Raw genomic sequence first — 20355 nt, 5'->3', positions numbered from 1 at the left:
ATTGCGCCTGGCCCATGAAACGCCCTGGGCTGGTCACTTAGGAGTCAGGAAAACTTATCATAAAATTCTCAGTCACTTTTATTGGCCTAATCTCAGGCAGGATGTAGCACATTTCTGTAAAACTTGTCACACATGTCAAATGGTAGGAAAGCCAAATCAGACCATTCCAAAGGCCCCTTTACAGCCAATTCCTGCATTTCAAGAACCATTTAGTAGGATACTAATAGACTGTGTTGGGCCCCTACCAAAAACAAGATCAGGAAATGAGTACATGTTGACAATTATGTGTACATCAACTCGGTTCCCAGAAGCCATACCACTGAGAAACATAAAGACAAAGACTATAGTGAGAGCTTTAGTCAAATTTTTCACTTTATTTGGCCTCCCTAAATGTGTCCAGTCCGATCAAGGCTCCAACTTTATGTCTGAAATTTTTCAACAAGTAATGGATCAGCTAGGCATTAAACAGTATAGGTCATCCGCCTATCATCCTGAAAGTCAGGGTGCTCTTGAGCGATTTCATCAAACTTTGAAAAACATGATTAGGACCTACTGTTTTGACACAGAGAAGCAGTGGGATGAAGGAATTCATTTTCTGCTCTTTGCTGTTAGAGAGTCAATTCAAGAGTCTCTTGGTTTTAACCCATTTGAGCTTGTGTTTGGACATACAGTCCGTGGCCCACTTAAGCTCGTTTAAGAGAAATTACTATCAGATTATGATGATTGTCTGAATATTTTACGATATGTGTCAGATTTTCATACAAAAACTCTCTAAAGCATGTGAATTAGCCAGACAAAATCTTTAGTCATGTCAGCAGTCAATGAAAACCAAATATGATAAAAACACCTCCAAACGGTAGTTTGAACCAGGTCAAAAAGTTCTTGTTCTACTTCCGGTTCCTGGCAAACCACTCCATGCTCGTTACTTAGGGCCATATCTAATTGATAAGAAATTGAGTGATTTAAATTACATCATCGAAACACCTGACAGGCGAAAACAAAAACAGCTACGTCACATAAATATGTTTAAGCCATATTTGGATAGGGATAATCCTACTAAAACAAAGCCTGTCAGTACAGTCAGTTCTGGCCATTATGAAGATAGTGATACTGAAACTGACTTGAGTGAAAATACTCTAAACTCAAAGCTGGGCTCGGTCAAGCTTCAGAACTCAGAAATCCTGGAGAAGCTGGAGTCTACAAAGTTGGCACACCTCCAGCCAGAACAACAACAACAGGTGAAAGAACTGCTCCACGAATATAAACACCTGTTTCAAGATGTTCCAACGAGGACAAACGTCATCTATCACGACGTTGATGTTGGGGACAGTAAGCCTGTAAAACAACATCCATACAGACTGAATCCAACAAAAGCAAAATATCTCCAGGAAGAAGTCAAATACCTGCTGGACAATGACTTTATTGAACCCAGTAAAAGTAACTGGAGTTCGCCGTGTATACTTGTTCCCAAATCAGATCACAGTTATCGTATGTGCACGGACTTTAGGAAGGTCAACACTTTAACAAAGACAGACACTTTCCCAATCCCGAGGATTGATGACTGCATCGACCGAGTGGGAAAAGCCAAGTATGTGACGAAATTTGACCTATATCTGAAGGGATTTTGGCAAGTCCCTCTGACGGATCGTGCTCGTGAAATATCCGCCTTTGTTACACCAGACGGATTGTTCCAGTACAAGGTGATGCCATTCGGAATGAAGAACTCTCCGGCAACGTTCCAACGGATGATCAACGACGTCATATCCGGGCTAGACGGGTGTGCAGCCTACGTTGACGACGTCGTCCTGTATAGTGACACCTGGGAGGAACACATCAAACTCATGCGGAAGTTCTTTCGGAGAGTGAGCAAATCAATGTTGACTGTCAACCTTGCCAAATCTGAGTTTGGTTGGGCCAGGGTGACTTACCTTGAACATACTATAGGACAGGGTGAGGTAAAACCTGTTGATGCCAAAATCAGTGCCCTTTCAAGTTTTCCATACCAAATTGCAAAAGACAACTGATGTGCTTTCTCGGCATGGCTGGTTACTACAGAAAATTCTGTCTAAATTTCACTACAATTACTGAGCCTTTAACTAACCAACTTAAAAAAGAAAGTAAAGTTTGTTTGGTCAGAGCAATGCCAACAGGCATTTGATACACTTAAAGCCATACTTCAAAGTGCTCCAGTGTTGTCTGCACCAGATTTCACTTTGCCATTCAAATTAGCTGTGGATGCTAGTGATACGGCTGCTGGTGCTGTTTTATTGCAAGAGGATAGTCATGGTGTAGATCATCCTGTTTGCTATTTTTCACGCAAATTTAACAAATCCCAGAGAAACTACTCTACAATTGAAAAAGAGTGTTTATCTTTGATATTAGCTTTACAGCATTTTGAAGTTTATGTTACTTCTTCAAATCAGCCAATAGTGGTTTATATTGATCACAACCCTCTTGTTTTTCTGCAGAAATTTAAAGGCAAAAATCAGAGATTGCTAAGATGGAGTTTAATGTTACAGGAGTTTAATCTTGACATTAGACATATCAAAGGCAGAGACAATTTAATTGCAGACTGTCTCTCTCGTATTTAGAGTTTATTGTTGTTCACTTTCAAGAAATTTTATTGTTGTTCACTTTCAAGAAACTTTACTTTAGAGTAAAACAAAATTTGAGTACTTAAATCCTTTTCAAGATTACATTTGTAAAAGAAAGATTTTTCTTTGAAAAATTTTCTTTTTTTGAAGAGGGGGTGTGTTATGTAGGTCATTTCCCCCCACACTCATCATGACCTGAGTTCAATTAGTCTAGAACATTCTCAAGGTCACTGCCCTTGATGACCTCACAACCTTGAATTCAATTAGTCATGTTTGGAATGTTCTGGAAAGTTGATTAGTTGTGTAAGGGAGATAATTTTAGAACAGTAATTAGCATGTCAATAAAAGTTCTAGATTGTTCTTATATGCCTTTATAAAAGGGATGTGCTCAGCTTCCAGTCAGACTTTTGGGATCGTGTCTCTTGTGTGTTACTAAACTCCAGCAGTAGTCATTCTCAAGACTTTTCAAGACCTTCACTGCCAACGCTGGATTTATACTGTGGACTTTGTGCAGCTTCAAGCCTGCAAGGACTGTTCATTCATCCAACTGACTGTTACAACTCTGAGACTGGAGCTTTGCCGTCCCAGCTGAGATAAGTAGTCTGTACACTTTTAAAGCTTGTACTCTATCCCTAACTTAGCAATTAGTTTTATTTTCGTAATAAATTTTGTTTAAACGTTAACTGCTGAGTTCACCCTTTTGTTCGTTTTCTCTGCACGTAACAGTCTTAACTGAGAAACATAGTAAGGTTAAAGATATCCCATTGACATGATAACTGGACCTATTCTACATGTACAGTAATCTGTCAATTATCCAACTTATCTGAATTGTTATGTCAAACTGACTCAAAATGTCAATGTTCCCTTTATTTGCATTGTCCATTACGATTGCAATACCAATAAAAATTCAAACTTCTGTTGTGACTGGACCTTTTCTACAATTAAGTACTAGGGTGACTGTGTCTTTTCTTCAACTACTAGGGTGACTGGGCCTTTTCTACAAGTACTAGGGTGACTGGGTCTTTTCTACAAGTACTAGGGTGACTGGGCCTTTTCTACAACTACTAGGGTGACTGGGCCTTTGCTACAACTACTAGGGTGACTGGGCCTTTTCTAAAAGTACTAGGGTGACTTGGTCTCTTCCACAAGTACTAGGGTGACTGGGTCTCTTCCACAAGTACTAGGGTGACTGGGCCTTTTCTACAAGTACTAGGGTGACTGGGCCTTTTCTACAAGTACTAGGGTGACTGGGTCTCTTCCACAAGTACTAGGGTGACTGGGTCTTTTCTACAAGTACTAGGGTGACTGGGCCTTTTCTACAAGTACTAGGGTGACTGGGCCTTTTCTACAAGTACTAGGGTGACTGGGCCTTTTCTACAAGTACTAGGGTGACTGGGTCTCTTCCACAAGTACTAGGGTGACTGGGTCTCTTCCACAAGTACTAGGGTGACTGGGCCTTTTCTACAAGTACTAGGGTGACCAGGTCTCTTCCACAAGTACTAGGGTGACTGGGTCTCTTCCACAAGTACTAGGGTGACTGGGTCTTTTCTACAAGTACTAGGGTGACTGGGCCTTTTCTACAAGTACTAGGGTGACTGGGCCTTTTCTACAAGTACTAGGGTGACTGGGTCTCTTCTACAAGTACTAGGGTGACTGGGTCTTTTCTACAAGTACTAGGGTGACTGGGTCTTTTCTACAAGTACTAGGGTGACTGGGTCTTTTCTACAAGTACTAGGGTGACTGGGCCTTTTCTACAAGTACTAGGGAGACTGGATGTGGGCACTTTCCCTCAGGTGTTATTCTTCATCCTGATGAGAAGCTTGGGTTCAACCATGCTGAAGAAGCTAAGCTTTGTAACACAGTCATTACTGGTAACTATCTGAAAGTGATTTATATTTAATGACTATTGTTAACATCTTGGAAGGAGCAAGGGTAATATAGCATAGGATACAATTATAGAAAGAAAGAAAACTTCTATTTACTTGTGTGTTTTGGTATCATCTTTATACTCATTGCAAGCCCAGTGTAAGAATGTACCCATAGTGCCTGACAAGATATCACCTTGACCACCACAACGTCGAGGACTTCCTTCATTACAGCACACTAAAACTGAACACAAATATAAAATGTTAACTTTCAAGTGATTCAGTTTGCTTTTGATTAACAAAGATCAGTCATAATACCTTGGTAACCTTAGGGGCAGTCGATAATTGATACATTCAACAAGATCAATCATATTAAACACCTTGGTGAGCGTAGGAACCGCAGATAATTAAAATACACGCTCAGTAAAGCAACTTCTGTGTTTTAGGGAGAAGAAGGTTTGGCTGTATTTCAATTACCGCACTTCAAGTTTTACTATCGCAACATCTTGCTACATGTTTTTCTGTATCTCAAAATATTGCTACATTGTTTGGTGTGTACCAGGCCAGTACAGCACCAGCGCTACGCCAGCATTATTTTGACATACATGTGAATCAGTGCACAAGTAAAATAACGTAACAATCATTTTCGATGCGCTAGCTGTTTCATTTCATTCTATTGGTCAATGCATCATTGTTGAGTTGGCACTGAACAGAGATTGATTTTAGAGGGGGTAAGAGAGGGGAGCAGTCGGTAGCATATGTGTGATTTCATAGCAATGTTATCACTGATTATTGGATGCAGATATAGGATGAGGCTTGGTTGGATTTTCGCACTTCCAAACTTTCATTTAGGGGAGATGGGTTGAGGACAAGCGCATTTAGTTAGTCCCCACGGACACCGTCAGGGGGGACTTATAGATTTGGTAATGTCCGTGCGTGCGTCCGTCCGTGCGTCCGTGCGTCCGTTCACGCAGATATCTCAGAGATGCCTGGAGCGATTTCATTCAAACTTGGTACAAGGATTACTTCATATGTCATACAAATGCACGTCGATTTGTTGTCTGATACGATCCAATATGGCTGCCAGGCGGCCATTTTATTACAATTTTTTCATGTACAGAGCCATAACTCAGGCATGTTTCAACCGATTTTATTCAAAGTTAGTAAAAGGACATTGACCAATGTCATAGATATGCACGTCAATTTGTTTTGTGATACGATTCAATATGGCAGCCATACGGCCATTTTATTACGATTTTTTCATGTACAGAGCCATAACTCAGGCATGTTTCAACCGATTTTATTCAAACTTGGTACAAGGACATTGACCTATGTCATACATATGCACGTCGATTTGTTTTGTGATACGATTCAATATGGTTGGCGCGCAGCCATTTTGTTACAATTTTTTCATGTACAGAGCCATAACTCAGGCATATTCAACCGATTTATTCAAAGTTGGTACAAGGACATTGAACAATGTCATAGATATGCACGTTAATTTGATTTGTGATACGATCCAGTATGGCCACCAGGTGCCATTTTCTTAAATTTTTTTTATGTACAGAGCCATAAGTCGGCATATCACATGATTGTTTTGTGATACAATCCAAAGGCCACCGTGTGGCCATTTTTTCCGATTTTCCATGTCCTGAACCATTACTCAGACACGTATCAAGCAAATTTATTCAAAGTTGACACAAGGTCATTGACTTATAGTATACATATGTACTTCGATTTGTTTCTCGATATGGTCCGATATGGCCACATGGTGCAATTTTGTTATGTTTTTTTTTCATGTCGAGAGCCATAACTCTGGCAAGTCTCAACTGATTTTATTCAAAGTTTGTACCTGGACATTGACTTATGTCATACATATACGTATTGATTTTTTAAACAGTAAGATCAAATATTGCTGTGTGGCGGCGATTTTGTAACGACTTTCTCATATACTGAGCCATAACTCAGACATATTTCCACCAGTATCATTCAAAGTTGGTACAAGGACATTGACCTATTTCATACATATGCTCGTCAATTTGTTTCACGTCATGTAACAGTATCATGTCAATTATTGAAGTTTTGTAATTAGGCTGATATGTCAAGAAATACTGCATCAAATTTCATGAAACTTTGTACAGATGTTAAGCTCACATTGCTTTAACAGTGAAAAAGACATTTATCAGTGTCGTTTTAATTAATTTGTAATTGCATATGTAATTAACTTTCCTAATTAGAGTGATATATCCAACAAATACAACGTCAAATTTGATGACACTTGATACAGATGTTGATCTCATAGTGTTGTAAATACTGCATTAAACTTCATGAAATATGGTACCGGTGATAATCTACTAGTGTTAGGATAGTATGAAAAAAATGTTTTGCAACATGCTGTCAACTAATTCCCAGTTGTAACTCATTTAATGACCTTTAGGATAGTGGCCTAAATTGGTTTTATGTTTTCATCACCATGGAACTCATTCTTGGCCATTGAGTGCCATCTGTATCAAAGAATGTTTATCACAGACTTAATGAAGAGGACTCTATCCTCTCGGAGGACCTGTAATCAAAGTACCCATTAACAAGTGCAGACTGTGTCATCAAAGATGACTTGTTTTGTTTACCATGCGCATGTTTCAATTATCCACAGCCCCTTACGGGCCGTTGATTAGCAATACATTCACAAATATTAGTTATGACACTCTGGTGACCTTATGGGCTATGGATACTTAATACATTCACAAAGATCAATCATAATTCCTTGGTGACCTTAGGGGCCGTGGATTAGTACATTCACAAACTAAGATCAGTTATAACATCTTGGTGACCTTAGGGGCCCTGGATAATTAATACATTCACCAAGATCAGTCATAAAATTTTGATGATTGTAGTAAAATGACATACTGTACTTATAAAAACAAAGTACAAGAGGGACTGTGGTACAACTGAAGTCGCACCTGTGTGTACTAATGTTTCAGGCATGTTGTTACTGATGAACTTCTTTATTTAGCACTAAAGAAGGAAACATACTACACCGAAATTTCACATAAAATCAATCAACAATGCAAACCTGATCCTCTCGATAATTTGTAATGGAACTATACTAATCTGTCTTTAGACTTTGTAATACTTCATTTGTGATTGAAGAAAATTTTTTATGATATTACTGATATAACACCAAGGAAAATAAACTTTAAACTTTTTTGTCAGTGACTGGAACTATCTTACCTCTTTCTCCATCAGAAATAATGTCATTTTCACCTTTTTTGACGATTGTTACATTTCCAAGAGACCTTGCCAATTTGGATGTTTCATGCAATGGTTCATCAGGATTTGGATCATCATTTATCTAAAATTATCAAAAATATAATTTTTAACTTCACTACTTCCATTTAGGATTTACTTTTGAAAAAAAAAAGATTCATCAAGTTTACCAACAAGATATTTCTTTTCAAGCAATGTGATAAAATGACAAACAACATGTGTGCAAATTTTGAAGATATACACTATATGGTAATCTTTCAGTACAAGCTGTTTTTCGTAACTTTTATAAAGCAATCCAGTGTAGATACATTTCCAAACTTCTTTCCAACAATATTCACACAAAGCAGTCACGGTTGAATTTTAAAAAGACTTTAAAATGGTATATTATACACCATCAATTAATCACACGCAAAATGTATGTCAATCATAATTGTTTGCATAATACAGCATTGTTAATAGACACATTGTATTTATGAAAGTTATTGTTTGGTAAATTTTATCAAAAATTGTTTTCTTGTATGTGTACCATGCAAATATATTACTGCAGCTTAACCCTTTTCCTGCCAAGTTCATATTTCACCATCAGATAAAAAGTCATTAAAACTAGTGAAGCACAATATGTCCTATTTGGTGTACTTTAAAAATACCACCAATGATACGGTGTTGCTAATATTTGATGGAAATTGGTACATACTAGTATTGGTACCAAAGATCAATGATGAATGTTGTTTCTATCTGTTCAGTGCAGCAAAATTCTACGTTGATGATATGAAAATGATTTCTACACAGTACAACCAGAAAAAACATAGGGCCAAAGTCCCTGAAGCTACTATAGACATGGATACAAAATTAAAATTTCCTGACTGTATGAAATTATCTCACTAAGGTGATCCTAGGGACCTGTAAACCAAATATTAAAGCTGTCTGACCAGCGGCTTTGAAAAAACAAGCACCCAACAGTTGACAGAGCTCTGCTGTGTTATGTAGACTTACATACATACAGATGCCACTGACTTCAGCTTATACAATAACCTAACATTGGTATACCAAATGTGAGCTAACAAAAAATTGAACATTTGAAAGCCTCTGAAGTCACAGATACTGTGAACATTATTTTGTTGGACTTAAGCTGTTGCAACGGACCATGCAAAATGGGTGGAAATACGTACATGGTTTTGGCTCAGTACCACTTTTCACTGAGTTGGCTGATGGGGAAGTGATACTGTCTGGCAGGAAAAGGGTTAATCCCGCTAAGTACTACTGTAACACTAATAGTCTTTTTGGGTGAAAATAACGCCACAAAAGAAAGGGTTTTGTTTGTCATCCTCTTGCACATTGATGTTTACCAGCCGCATTGTTTGTTTGTTTTTCCTCATGTTCCTTGTAAATATGTTAAATATGTAAATATGAAAAATGTTAGTGTGCTATCTATGTAAAGAAATATTTAATAATTGAAGGATCACATGTACATGCTGCACAGTTCTGAATAGTTGACTTACTGATGTCATATTGTAGCATATTTCTTCATTTAAACAATAAAATCAAAAACCATATTGCTACATAATTTTTGACAAGAGACCTAGGATGAGAAGCAAACCTATTACATGTTGTGGGCTCATAGACACAGAGTCAGAGAACTTTTCCCATAGACATGAGTTTTGTCTGTCAATTCAGAGACTAACTCTTATATGGTTGCAAATGCAAGCATATCTGACATATTGATAAAATTTTGATCTGGATGAGTCTGGACAGAAAATCTTGATGGTTTGAGAGTAAAATAATTAATATTTATCAACATAAAAATTGTAATGTGCATCTGATGTGACCTACACCTTTCAAATGAAAAGTGCTGGAGGATGTATATACCAGTGCTCAGTCATAAAGGATGTATATCCCGAAATACAGTGTGCGAAACTAACGCAAAGTCTCTACTGGCCGAGCAGGCTATAGCGACTTTAAAAATCACTGGCCCTGAAGGAAATCAACTGGTCCGATAGTCAAGTCAAATCCAAATATAGTAGAGATTTTTTACCCATGCTGAGTATAGGGGCAAAGAATATGCAATTAAAAAATAAAAAAACACCACTTCAAAATCCTAATATCAAATCGTTTTTTGTGCCTTTTAATTCTTTTATTCTTTTTTAATTCTTCAAATGAAGATGATTATCAAAAACAAAAGTTGGGGCAACTGATCTCAGTGCTAAAAACATGAAATCAGTGAAAGGTTAGGCACTTATACATAAAACATTTTTATTTCCTAAAACAGCCTTTCACAACAAATATTTCTAACATTGAGAAAAAGAGCACAAATGTGGGCTTGAAATATGTCCCAACACAAAAATGCTAAGCATCCAGAAAACCGATCAGATATGGGTAAGTTTTGGCAGCACAAACACCTGATCACACACAAATGGAGTCAATACAGCACTTGACTCTTTCAAAAACACAGATTCTGGCTTCTCCCTTTGAGGGACTAATCGTCAAATTCAAGGAACGGAACACAAAAAATTAGGGCAACTGATGAAGAGAAATAATACTGAATAGTCTAAACCAATGTTAAAAGACGAATCACAAATTGAAAATGTAAACATGACGAAGGAAAAATGGCCATCAAGGTCAAAATATAATGAAGACAGTACTTTGCATAATGTTTAAATATTAAACATTTACTTTCTAGTATCAAAGTCTGACGTCCGACATACTTCCATCACACATAACAATATATATATTGGTTCTAATATCGATACTAGACGATACAAAAATGACTTGCCTTCTGTCATGGCACGCTAGGTTTGAGAAATTGCCAATATTTTACCTCAGACTGATACATATCGCGATTTTTTGGACTCTTTATAGTAAACGATACTAAGCAATTCTGGAAGAACTTCCCTTGCGTCTCCGACACACCAGATCTGTGAAATCACAAATATTTACTTGATGTTTATTGGTGATTTCGGACAAATGTCCGATATATGTCGGAGATTTGCCACTTCACAGATCTTGCCAAGCTCGACTTCATCATTTCGGCTCTAACTTTGTTACTAGACAATACTCGTACATGTCAAATCATTGGCAAATAATCAATGTATATCGAGGAGATACTACCATACAGATTTGGCCCTGCGGTCTAGCCAAGCCCAACTTCTGTAGTCCAACTGTAACTTAAATTAAAAGATACAAGACTTGCCTAAAATGGTGCCATGGGTAAATATCCAATATAGGAGATTTCAACACCTCACATATCTGACCATAGATTTTATCGAGGGTCTATGATCTGACCAAACAATACTAATTTCTGATACTGTGTTGTCCAGTTGCTGAAAATATCCGATATCACATAACAGTGCAATGTTGAAGTGTCCTCGAAATCCAGTTTACTTTGACACATACAACAAGGTCAATATGCTAAACAATTACTCTTTTATGGCCACGATAAGATCTCTATTAACCTAATATATACTTAACAAATGGGGAGCATATTGAATAGTGCCACTACTCTCTTGAGGAAACGTGAGGTAAGGTATTTCGCTTTGATCATAGACCCTCAAGAAAAACGGGACAGGCAACTGCGATAGAGAACAAAGGGTCTATGGGATTAGCAGTGTGCGATCTATCTTGGAATAATTAAGAGGTGTTAATGGGTTGGGGGACGCAATGAAGCTCGACCCGATCGACTGCACAACGTCCGGTTCACAGACACATGCATGCGGGTATACGGTATAATGTTTTCGGATTACAAGTTATTCCGGATTACCCGCAAGTCCATTTTTAGAAAGAAAAGTGTTACAACTATTTTGAGAAGAATTCGTGAAAATGGTTTTAAAGTACTTTTTACATATTGGTAGCGAGATTCGATGCAACTAGAAGTCTGCAGGGAGTTAGTATGTTGCTGTAAAGTGACAAAGTTTCGAATAGAAATCCGAAACACATATCGCTGCAGTTCCAGACTTGACAGCAGTTGACATCACAGAGTTGTTTACATTCCGCAATCGTCCGTGTATCTCCGAATTTTCCCTCGATCGCGTTTGCAGTTTTTTAACCCTCGGAATATTTTCTGTGCGAGGAGTGCTCCATGATTCGGTAAAGTATGTATGTTAACTACTGAAATGTTGTTGTTTGAAAACTGTTAACGGCCAAATTTACGAGGACAGCGTTCAGCTTTGTGTAAATGCATGTCTACCTTACCGCTTCTGACTCCACCAACCGTTGGAGAGTCCCGATTTATCGCAAAGTTTCTCCTGACAGCGAAAGTCAGTGTTACAAATATATTTTCTAGTACTTTGCGGATGTACACATGTGTAGCTTATCCGAACTTTGGTGTTTCTTTAGGCTAAAACAGTACCAAAATGTTAGAGGTTGTGTATTTGAGCTCCGATGGAATAGTCATTTTTTTATGTACCCTGATTTTCATCAAATGTTGCGTGACAGATGAAATAAGGTCAGATTTTCGTTTCACAGGACTGGGGAAGTGTAGAGCTGTCTAACTTGTAAATGTTTGTTGTTATCGGAGATTTTGATGGTAGAGAATGTAAACTACCGGTAATATTGTCGATACCTAGCAAGAGTTTTTCTGTAGCGTCTATGGCTAAATGTACACTGTTTTTATGGTCTGGGTTTTTCCCGTTGGCTTCGGCTAAATCCAAATGTGATCTTCATCGTTACCAGAACATTCACCATAACTAGTATCAAAAAACCCTCAAATTATCTGTGTCATTACTTGGAACGTGCCATGCAAGAGCAAAGTGTACATATTCAGAACGTCAGTTTGATCGTTTATGAGATTCAGTGTTAAGTACGAAGTATTGTTGTCGGGGACCGCTTGGTAAATAACTTTAATTATTCCAAGATAGATCGCACAAAGAAACCTAAGCAGTTGCCTGTTCCGTTTTTCTCGAGGGTCTATGCTTTGATGCAGTACCGATCAGTCTGTTCACTTTTTATTTGCAAATTTCACATTTTGCAAATCTCTTGACAGAATAAATTTCGTATCTTTGAATAATTTTGTCAGGTATTTAGCTCAGCAAAATATTCTGGTAAACTTCTGTACACATAAGGAAAGTTACTGGCCCATGTCTTTAGGAACAGCAGAACAACTTTCAAGAGTTACTGGTCCAGCATGAAAACTGCTAGTCTCAGGCCATCGGGATAGCGTGAATTTCACACACTGCCGTATAACTTACCACCTTCCTGTAAAGATGCTTGAATTCGACAACATTCGGAGTAAGAATGGCTTTCTTGTAATCTTTAATGACATCGGGATATTGACTTAACAGAAACACACCATCCTGGGAGACAAAAACAAGCTCAGAAAGTTTTACATTCAATGAAATCATTACATCAGCTATCTCTTAAGAAAACCATATATTTCAATCGTTGTACATCATACTTAGAGTAAACTAAGAAGCCATGAACATACGAACTGGTGAAAAGGAAGCAAAAAAACTTTTGATTTATACAAGAACTATAAATGTGATTCATATTCAGTATGTAGAAAGTTAATTTGACTTGAATGCAAACAGCATAATCAAGGAAAGAAGTTTTCATTGAATAAAAATACTCACAGCATCAATCACTAATGGCAAATCAAGTTCTCTGCATTTTATGATGATTTCCTGTGAGAAAACAAACGGAAGTTTTATCTTGAATATATTGAAGTATTGAATCCAGTATTATTGGTACACAAACCTCAACATGGGGCACATAAATAAGTAATGAAATTTAAAAAGTTAATAATTAAAAATCATGGAAATGGTACAAAATTTTCCTTGGCTTGACAATGAGAAAACCATCCCTGGCCAATCATGATTATACACGATGGAAAATTAGTCAAGGTTGAAATGTACACTTGTGAACTTACACAACCAATGGGCTTCACTTTTTTACTCCACTCACTTGCATGAGAAAATCCAAGATGCTTGTTATAATATTGTAAATTTGGAAACTTTAATGAAGGACCCTGCAGATGTAATATATTTCAATTTGTTCACCAAAATTGGAGTCATCATAGCTTATGGAACTAAAATTTTAGAGTATTTTGAAATTTCAACAAGAAAAAGTACGAGCTCAGAGTGTCTTAAAAAAAATTGATATTGTGTATTGTCATGTTGTAATTCAAGAACTCTACAAAATTTTGGTGGTGAAGGGGTCGGACCAATCACATTTTCACTGACATTCTATGAAGAAGAACAAGTTCTAACCTTGACATTCTGCAGGATACTATCATCTCTTCCAAGTCCAGGTCCAATCACCACAGAATGCATCTTTTTCAACCAGTAACAGATATCATCCACAGCAGTCTCCGTGTCTCTAAACAATAATATTGTAACAGATCTGAATTCATTGGATAATCTTATTAATGAGATCCAATGTTCCAATTATCTGACATGGAAATATCTTCCATTACAGAAGTTCTGTTGGAGACTTTGTCTCTAAAAAGTGTGAGACACAAATTTCTAAGACCGAGTGAGATATTCCACCTGGATTATTGGTGTGTAGGACAAGTTTCTAACGTTCCTCCAATAGTTGCAAACACTGAACTTGCATGCGAATATATCCTGACCTTTGTTTCCAATCATTTCCATAGAAAACTATGCTATAATGCATATATGTTTATGCTGATTAAGTTTTATTCTCACAGTTATACAATCAACAACATTTCATTATTCTTATCTTTAGATGCATTTAATAAACTAAGCACACAGACACAGTTGTGCTTTGGTCTATGATGCGAGACTACCTAAAAACTCTTATCTTTAAAGTGCGCCATCTACAGTCAAGGTTTTATGCAAAACAACATTCCATTTGTCTATTAACATACATCCCATTATTTTTCAAACAATATGCATGCCACAGGAGTGGAAACACAATCATTGATGAGCATACATCATGTGAAAATATATTTGACCTGCTTGAAAGTACAAATTGTGAAAACAAATTGATGCCACATAGGTGCTCTCACATTCCTGGTATTCTAGCAATGTGATAAATTTCTCATTCTTGACCTAAAACAATCAATATAACTCAACATTTTTACTTTCTCAGTTTTATTCTATTTTTCACATGTTTAGGAGACTGTGTGGTGATTAAAACAGAATATTATGTTATTGAATTGAATTTTTCCTTGCATTACCGACTGAACTACACTGTACCTAGAAATTATATATGATGTACTCACAGCATTGGATGTACAATGAGTTCAGGGCTGTATGACTTGATCACTGGTGATGCATCACTGGTACAGAAGACGTGAGTTAAATCACAACCCTGCCAGAAAAACATAACTCCATCAAATTATTTACAATATTAAAAGTTGATGTAAGGAAAGAGAAGTTTGTTGCATGGTCAATTCACTAATAGTTGGTAAAATGTTGTGCTGAATGCATATTGTACGAAAGAAGTTAAAGAAACCTGCAATAACAATTTCCTAATCAGTGTACATTTGCTAATAAATAGTTTCATTTTGCACATTATTTACATATAGTTCTTATTGTGAATTAATAGAAAAATAGGTTGACATCGCTGACCCAGATAAATGAGCAAGGAAAAGAAACGAGGTTTTAAAAGCTTGGTAACTCTGGATATAATTTAAAGCAAAATGCAGCTACAGTGCATAGTGATTATAAACAGATAGAAAAACACTAAAATGTAACACCTTGCATTTATTGCTATACTTTAATAGAAAGCATTTCATGCGCCAAATGAGATCTCTGTATTCACAGGTGAAACTTACTTGTAAATTTCATAGCTGTTCAACTCTGGTCAAAATTAGGCTTTTCCAAACTTTTTGTTCTTTGATGTGCTGTTCTCATTTATGGAGTGTTTCCTCAAAAACATGTATGAGCGACATTCATGTTGCTTATAACAATAATTTTTAGAATTCTTTTGAATACTAAGCAAAGATTGAGCATTAGTGAAACATTTGTACTTAATCACAATTTGACCTTTGACAGTAAACAATGTGCAGCCAGGGCTGGTTTTTGTCTTAGATTGAATAGAAATACAAACACTTTAGTCTGCTCAGCTTTGTCTGATTATGTTATTAAAGGGAGTAGATGGTGCAAATGTTGTATGATAGATTGTCTTTAAGGTTTTACTCGTGTTTATAGATGTTCTGTATTGCCTTGTCGAGATTTTTTTTATGTGTGTATGTAGTTTTCTGTCCTTGTAATTGTCTCTTTTTATATCGAGTTTGTGCATTTCTATGAGCTGGTTCTCAAAATAAAGTTAAATAAATAGAAAAATAGCGTCAATGACACTGTAGCTCCATCCTGGACTATTTAGTGTTTTGTTCTCTGGTCAGATATTTGAACATGTGTGAAAGGGATAAAGTGCATGAAGTGAAAATACTTAAATGTAATGTACCGGAGACAGTGAAATATGTTTAATGTATTTATTCAGAATATAAAATGGAAAAAATACAGAATTAGATATATCGAATACTGTGATACAACCATTAACTCAACAAGTCATTTCCAATGACATAGTCCCCACTTGTAATAGGAGTATTAGTCTTGATGGGGCAGGAAAATGTGGTCATTAAGAAGTATCACTGGAGTGTATATGTTGAGATCTATGGGCACATAGGTCTATGTCATTGTTCCCAATTTGAAACACATGAGGCATGTCTAAGTTATGGTTCTAAATCGGGAAAAAAGATCAGACCTCTAGCAGTATTGGCCAGCCAAGAAATACATATGCGCATTATAAATGAGGTACAAGATGTGACATCTTAAGGTCTAATACCCTATCAAAATTGGAGGGTATAGAACTTGTGGTTACTGAAATATGCATATATATGTATAATCAAGGTCAAAGGTCATCGAGGTCACATGACACTTTTGAAAAAAAAAAATTATATTGCTAATTAATCCCTATATGCCAAAAATCAGATCTCTAGCTCTATTCGCTTGCCCAGAATTAGATGTGTACATAATTAATGAGGTAAAGCATGTGTTGTCATAAGGTCTTCCATCCTACTAAATACAAAGGACATAGCACTTGTGGTTACTTATTTATTGACATAAAATATATATTTTAGGTAAAAGGTTATCGAGGTCACATGACATTTGGTCAAAAAATTTCTCTCCTATAGTTATCCCTATATACCAAAATCAGACATCCAGCTCTATTGGCTTGCTCAGAATGAGATATGTGCATAATTATTGAGGTACAGTATGTGGTGTCATAAGGTGTCCAATCATACCAAATATGAAGGGTGTAGCACTTGTGGTTACTGAGTTATGGACAAATATGTATATTGGAGGTCAAAGGTCACCGAGGTCACCTGACATTTTGTCAAAAAAATTGTATTGCTAAGTTATCCCTATATACCAAAAATCAGACCTCTAGCTCTATTGGCTCGCTCAAAATTAGATATGTGCATAATTAATGAGGTACAATATGTGGCGTCATAAGGTGTCCCATCATACCATACATGAAGGGTGTAGCACTTGTGGTTACTGAGTTATGACAAATATGTATATTTGAGGTCAAAGGTCACCGAGGTCACGTGACATTTTGTCAAAAAAAATTGTATTGCCAAGTTATCCCTATATACCAAAAATCAGACCTCTAGCTCTATTGGCTCTCTCAAAATTAGATATGCACATAATTAATGAGGTACAATATGTGGTGTCATAAGGTGTCCTATCATACCATACATGAAGGGTGTAGCACTTGTGGTTACTGAGTTATAGCCAAATATGTATATTTGAGGTCAAAGGTCACCGAGGTCACGCGACATTTTGTCAAAAAATTGTATTGCTAAGTTATCCCTATGTACCAAAAATCAGACCTCTAGCTCTATTGGCTCGCTCAAAATTAGATATGCGCATAATAATGAGGTACAATATGTGGCGTCATAAGGTGTCCCATCATACCATACATGAAGGGTGTAGCACTTGTGGTTACTGAGTTATGGACAAATATGTATATTTGAGGTCAAAGGTCACCGAGTCACGTGACATTTTGTCAAAAAAATTGTTTTGCTAAGTTATCCCTATATACCAAAAATCAGACCTCTAGCTCTATTGGCTCGCTCAAAATTAGATATGTGCATAATTAATGAGGTACAATATGTGGCGTCATAAGGTGTCCCATCATACCATATATGAAGGGTGTACCACTTGTGGTTACTGAGTTATGGACAAATATGTATATTTTAGGTCAAAGGTCACCAAGTTCACGTTACATTTTGTCAAAATGTCTGAGATATCTACATGGACGGATGGACTCATGGAAGGACGAACAGACGGACATGACCCAATCTATAAGCTCCCTGGACTTCATCCATGGGGACTAAAAATTGTGTCACTACATCCTTTTTGCAATATGAGAAACTAAATTTTTATTTTTCGTGGCCTTATATATGGGAGTCTATGGAGATCTGCCTTATACATGGGAGTCTATGGACGTGTAAACTAAAAATATGCAAATTTCAACACGATTTGCCCAAATTTGGGAAAGGTCACTCCTATGCACTTCCATACCAAGTTTCAAATCAATCGGACTTGTGGTTTCAGAGCAGGAGATTTTTTGACCAAAAATGGGAGAAAATTACAAAAAAATTCATGAAAAATAGCAAGTCCAAGATACTGACCCAAGATGTGCACAATCATTTCATGTCAGCCCAAAGTACTTACATGCTAATTTTTCATGTAATCTGCTCAGTGGTTATTGAGTTTTTTCAATTTTGACTGTTTTTACATTTTTTCACTTAATTTGCATATTTTTGGCAATGACAACTTCATTTGAACAAAATCTCATCTACAGCCCATCATCCATGTACACACCAAATATCAAGATGAAATGTACAGCGGTTTTGGAGTTTTTGATGTTGACGGACAGACATACAGACATACAGACATACAGACACACAGACATACAGACATACAGACATACATACATACAGACATTTCCCTAGCCTATAAGAATAGCTTCCATTGGCCATATATACATATGGCTATGGGAGCTAATAAAAAATATATACATAAAATAAAAAACTAAATTTAAGAAAATAGTCAATAAAAGATGCTGCTTCAATACAGCCCTACCAAACCCTATCAACTATTAACCTATGTCACTCTCTTAATTCCTGATCACAGGTAAGTAAAAAGTTTAAACAATATTGTCAACTTTTTGAACCAAGTTACTTGAAATAGTGGAGGTTTGTGTATTTTTAACCACATCAAACATGGACATGTCATTTTCAAACTTACCAATCTCAAAGCTGACATAGCAGCAAAGTATGGTGCACCTGTATAATCCCTGGAACCACCAATAGTAGCAATTCTTCCAGCTTGACCTTTGTGTTTGTCGCAGGTCAAAGGTGGAATGATTGATATGACCATATCTGTAAATGCTCCTGGATTGTTTAATGTTGTACCATTCTTACATGACTGTGTACTTATGTAACCTAATGAACAGACAAGTTGTAAATATTGACACTTGTAATTAATAAGGAAATTGACTGCAAAGGCTTCATTCATCATGGATGTATTCAGGTCTGGCCCATTGGTTGTTTCACTAATAGACTGGCTCCCTCAGAAAATAAAGTCAGCATGTAGACTCGTAAGGAATCCTATTTCAGAATATAACAGTAACCCCATTCTGAACTACATAAGTGTCTTCAATGTTAAATAAACATTCTAAATTAGTTTTCAAACACTGACATAAGAATAATGTTGTCATATTGAATATTTGACAGGTTTCATATGATAGTTTACAAAAAAGTAAGAATTATAAAGGAAACTATTCTTTCAAAACTTTTGTATAAAGCACATGGGACATGTTTGTGGGATTATTATGTTTAATTGAACAAAATTCTTCTTTACAACACACGATACATCTTCAAACCAAATACTCAGGTGATGAATACATATTTACAAAGTAAGTTTTACAGTTGAATGATATACTGGTACATACACAGAGACATACCCTGACTGATCCCTAGGCTTCAATGTTACACATGCGATTGGAAAATGGGATAAAAAAACTGTACTACTCAACATAGGTATAAGATCTTTTACTTCAAATTTATGTATCTTGCAATCATCAGACTAAATAGCTGTCCTCTTTCTCTTTTTTCTCATTATATGTTTGGGTCATACGTAACCTATCCTATATACTACCATCTAAGGCAGATTGAATCGAAGTTTGACAAACAATATTCTATAGTCTCAGGATATATATATATTATTTATATCTATTTTGTGTGTGCAGCGACCTCGATTTCGATCGACCATTTGACGACACAACTTACCTGGTGAAAGAAGCCTTGTTCGAGAAGACACCCATAGCAAAAGATTTTGTAAGGAAAACATGATGAAAGGTTTCAGAGGACGAATATTGACGCATGCAGTCGACAGTCGAGATGTGACATCCCCGAACTGTGCCCCTCAACTTTGCAAAGACTGTTTTGAACTGCACGCAGTTGAAAAATGGCATAAAACGTAATCGTTATATCCTCGAAATGTTTTCCTTCAACTGGGTAGTAAATAAGGTTGTAAACTGTGATTTTCGAGCCACCACCTGTAACCATAAACAGTCTCTGTAACCTCCCGTGACCTTGCCTAAATCTTACTTCCTGCATAATAAACTTTGACCTTAAATTTGCATATAAGAAACTGATT

At 36.6% G+C, this 20355-nt stretch overlaps 1 protein-coding gene across 2 annotated transcripts in view; it reads right to left on the bottom strand.

Moving 5' to 3' along the window:
- Positions 1-20315, bottom strand: part of LOC139131978 (ATP-dependent (S)-NAD(P)H-hydrate dehydratase-like) — a 34472-nt gene extending 14157 nt beyond the window's left edge. The window contains exons 1-8 of one of the 2 annotated variants that reach the window (XR_011552223.1): positions 19986-20315; positions 18943-19139; positions 14901-14989; positions 13924-14032; positions 13288-13338; positions 12907-13011; positions 7691-7811; positions 4577-4703 (exon numbers count right to left, since the gene is read on the bottom strand). Coding sequence is in view for 1 of the 2 variants with exons in the window: in XM_070698323.1 (XP_070554424.1) it covers positions 4577-4703; positions 7691-7811; positions 12907-13011; positions 13288-13338; positions 13924-14032; positions 14901-14989; positions 18943-19139; positions 19986-20046 (860 nt within the window). In the remaining variant the exon portion in view is untranslated. The remainder of the gene's footprint in view (positions 1-4576; positions 4704-7690; positions 7812-12906; positions 13012-13287; positions 13339-13923; positions 14033-14900; positions 14990-18942; positions 19140-19985) is intronic. The other variant, XM_070698323.1, reaches the window with a different exon arrangement.
- Positions 20316-20355: the final 40 nt, after the last annotated feature.

This window comes from Ptychodera flava, chromosome 4, assembly GCF_041260155.1.
Source record: "Ptychodera flava strain L36383 chromosome 4, AS_Pfla_20210202, whole genome shotgun sequence".
Classification (NCBI taxonomy): domain Eukaryota; kingdom Metazoa; phylum Hemichordata; class Enteropneusta; family Ptychoderidae; genus Ptychodera; species Ptychodera flava.
The sequence above is the reverse complement of the archived record's forward strand: the minus strand, read 5'-3'. Positions and strand labels throughout refer to the sequence as shown.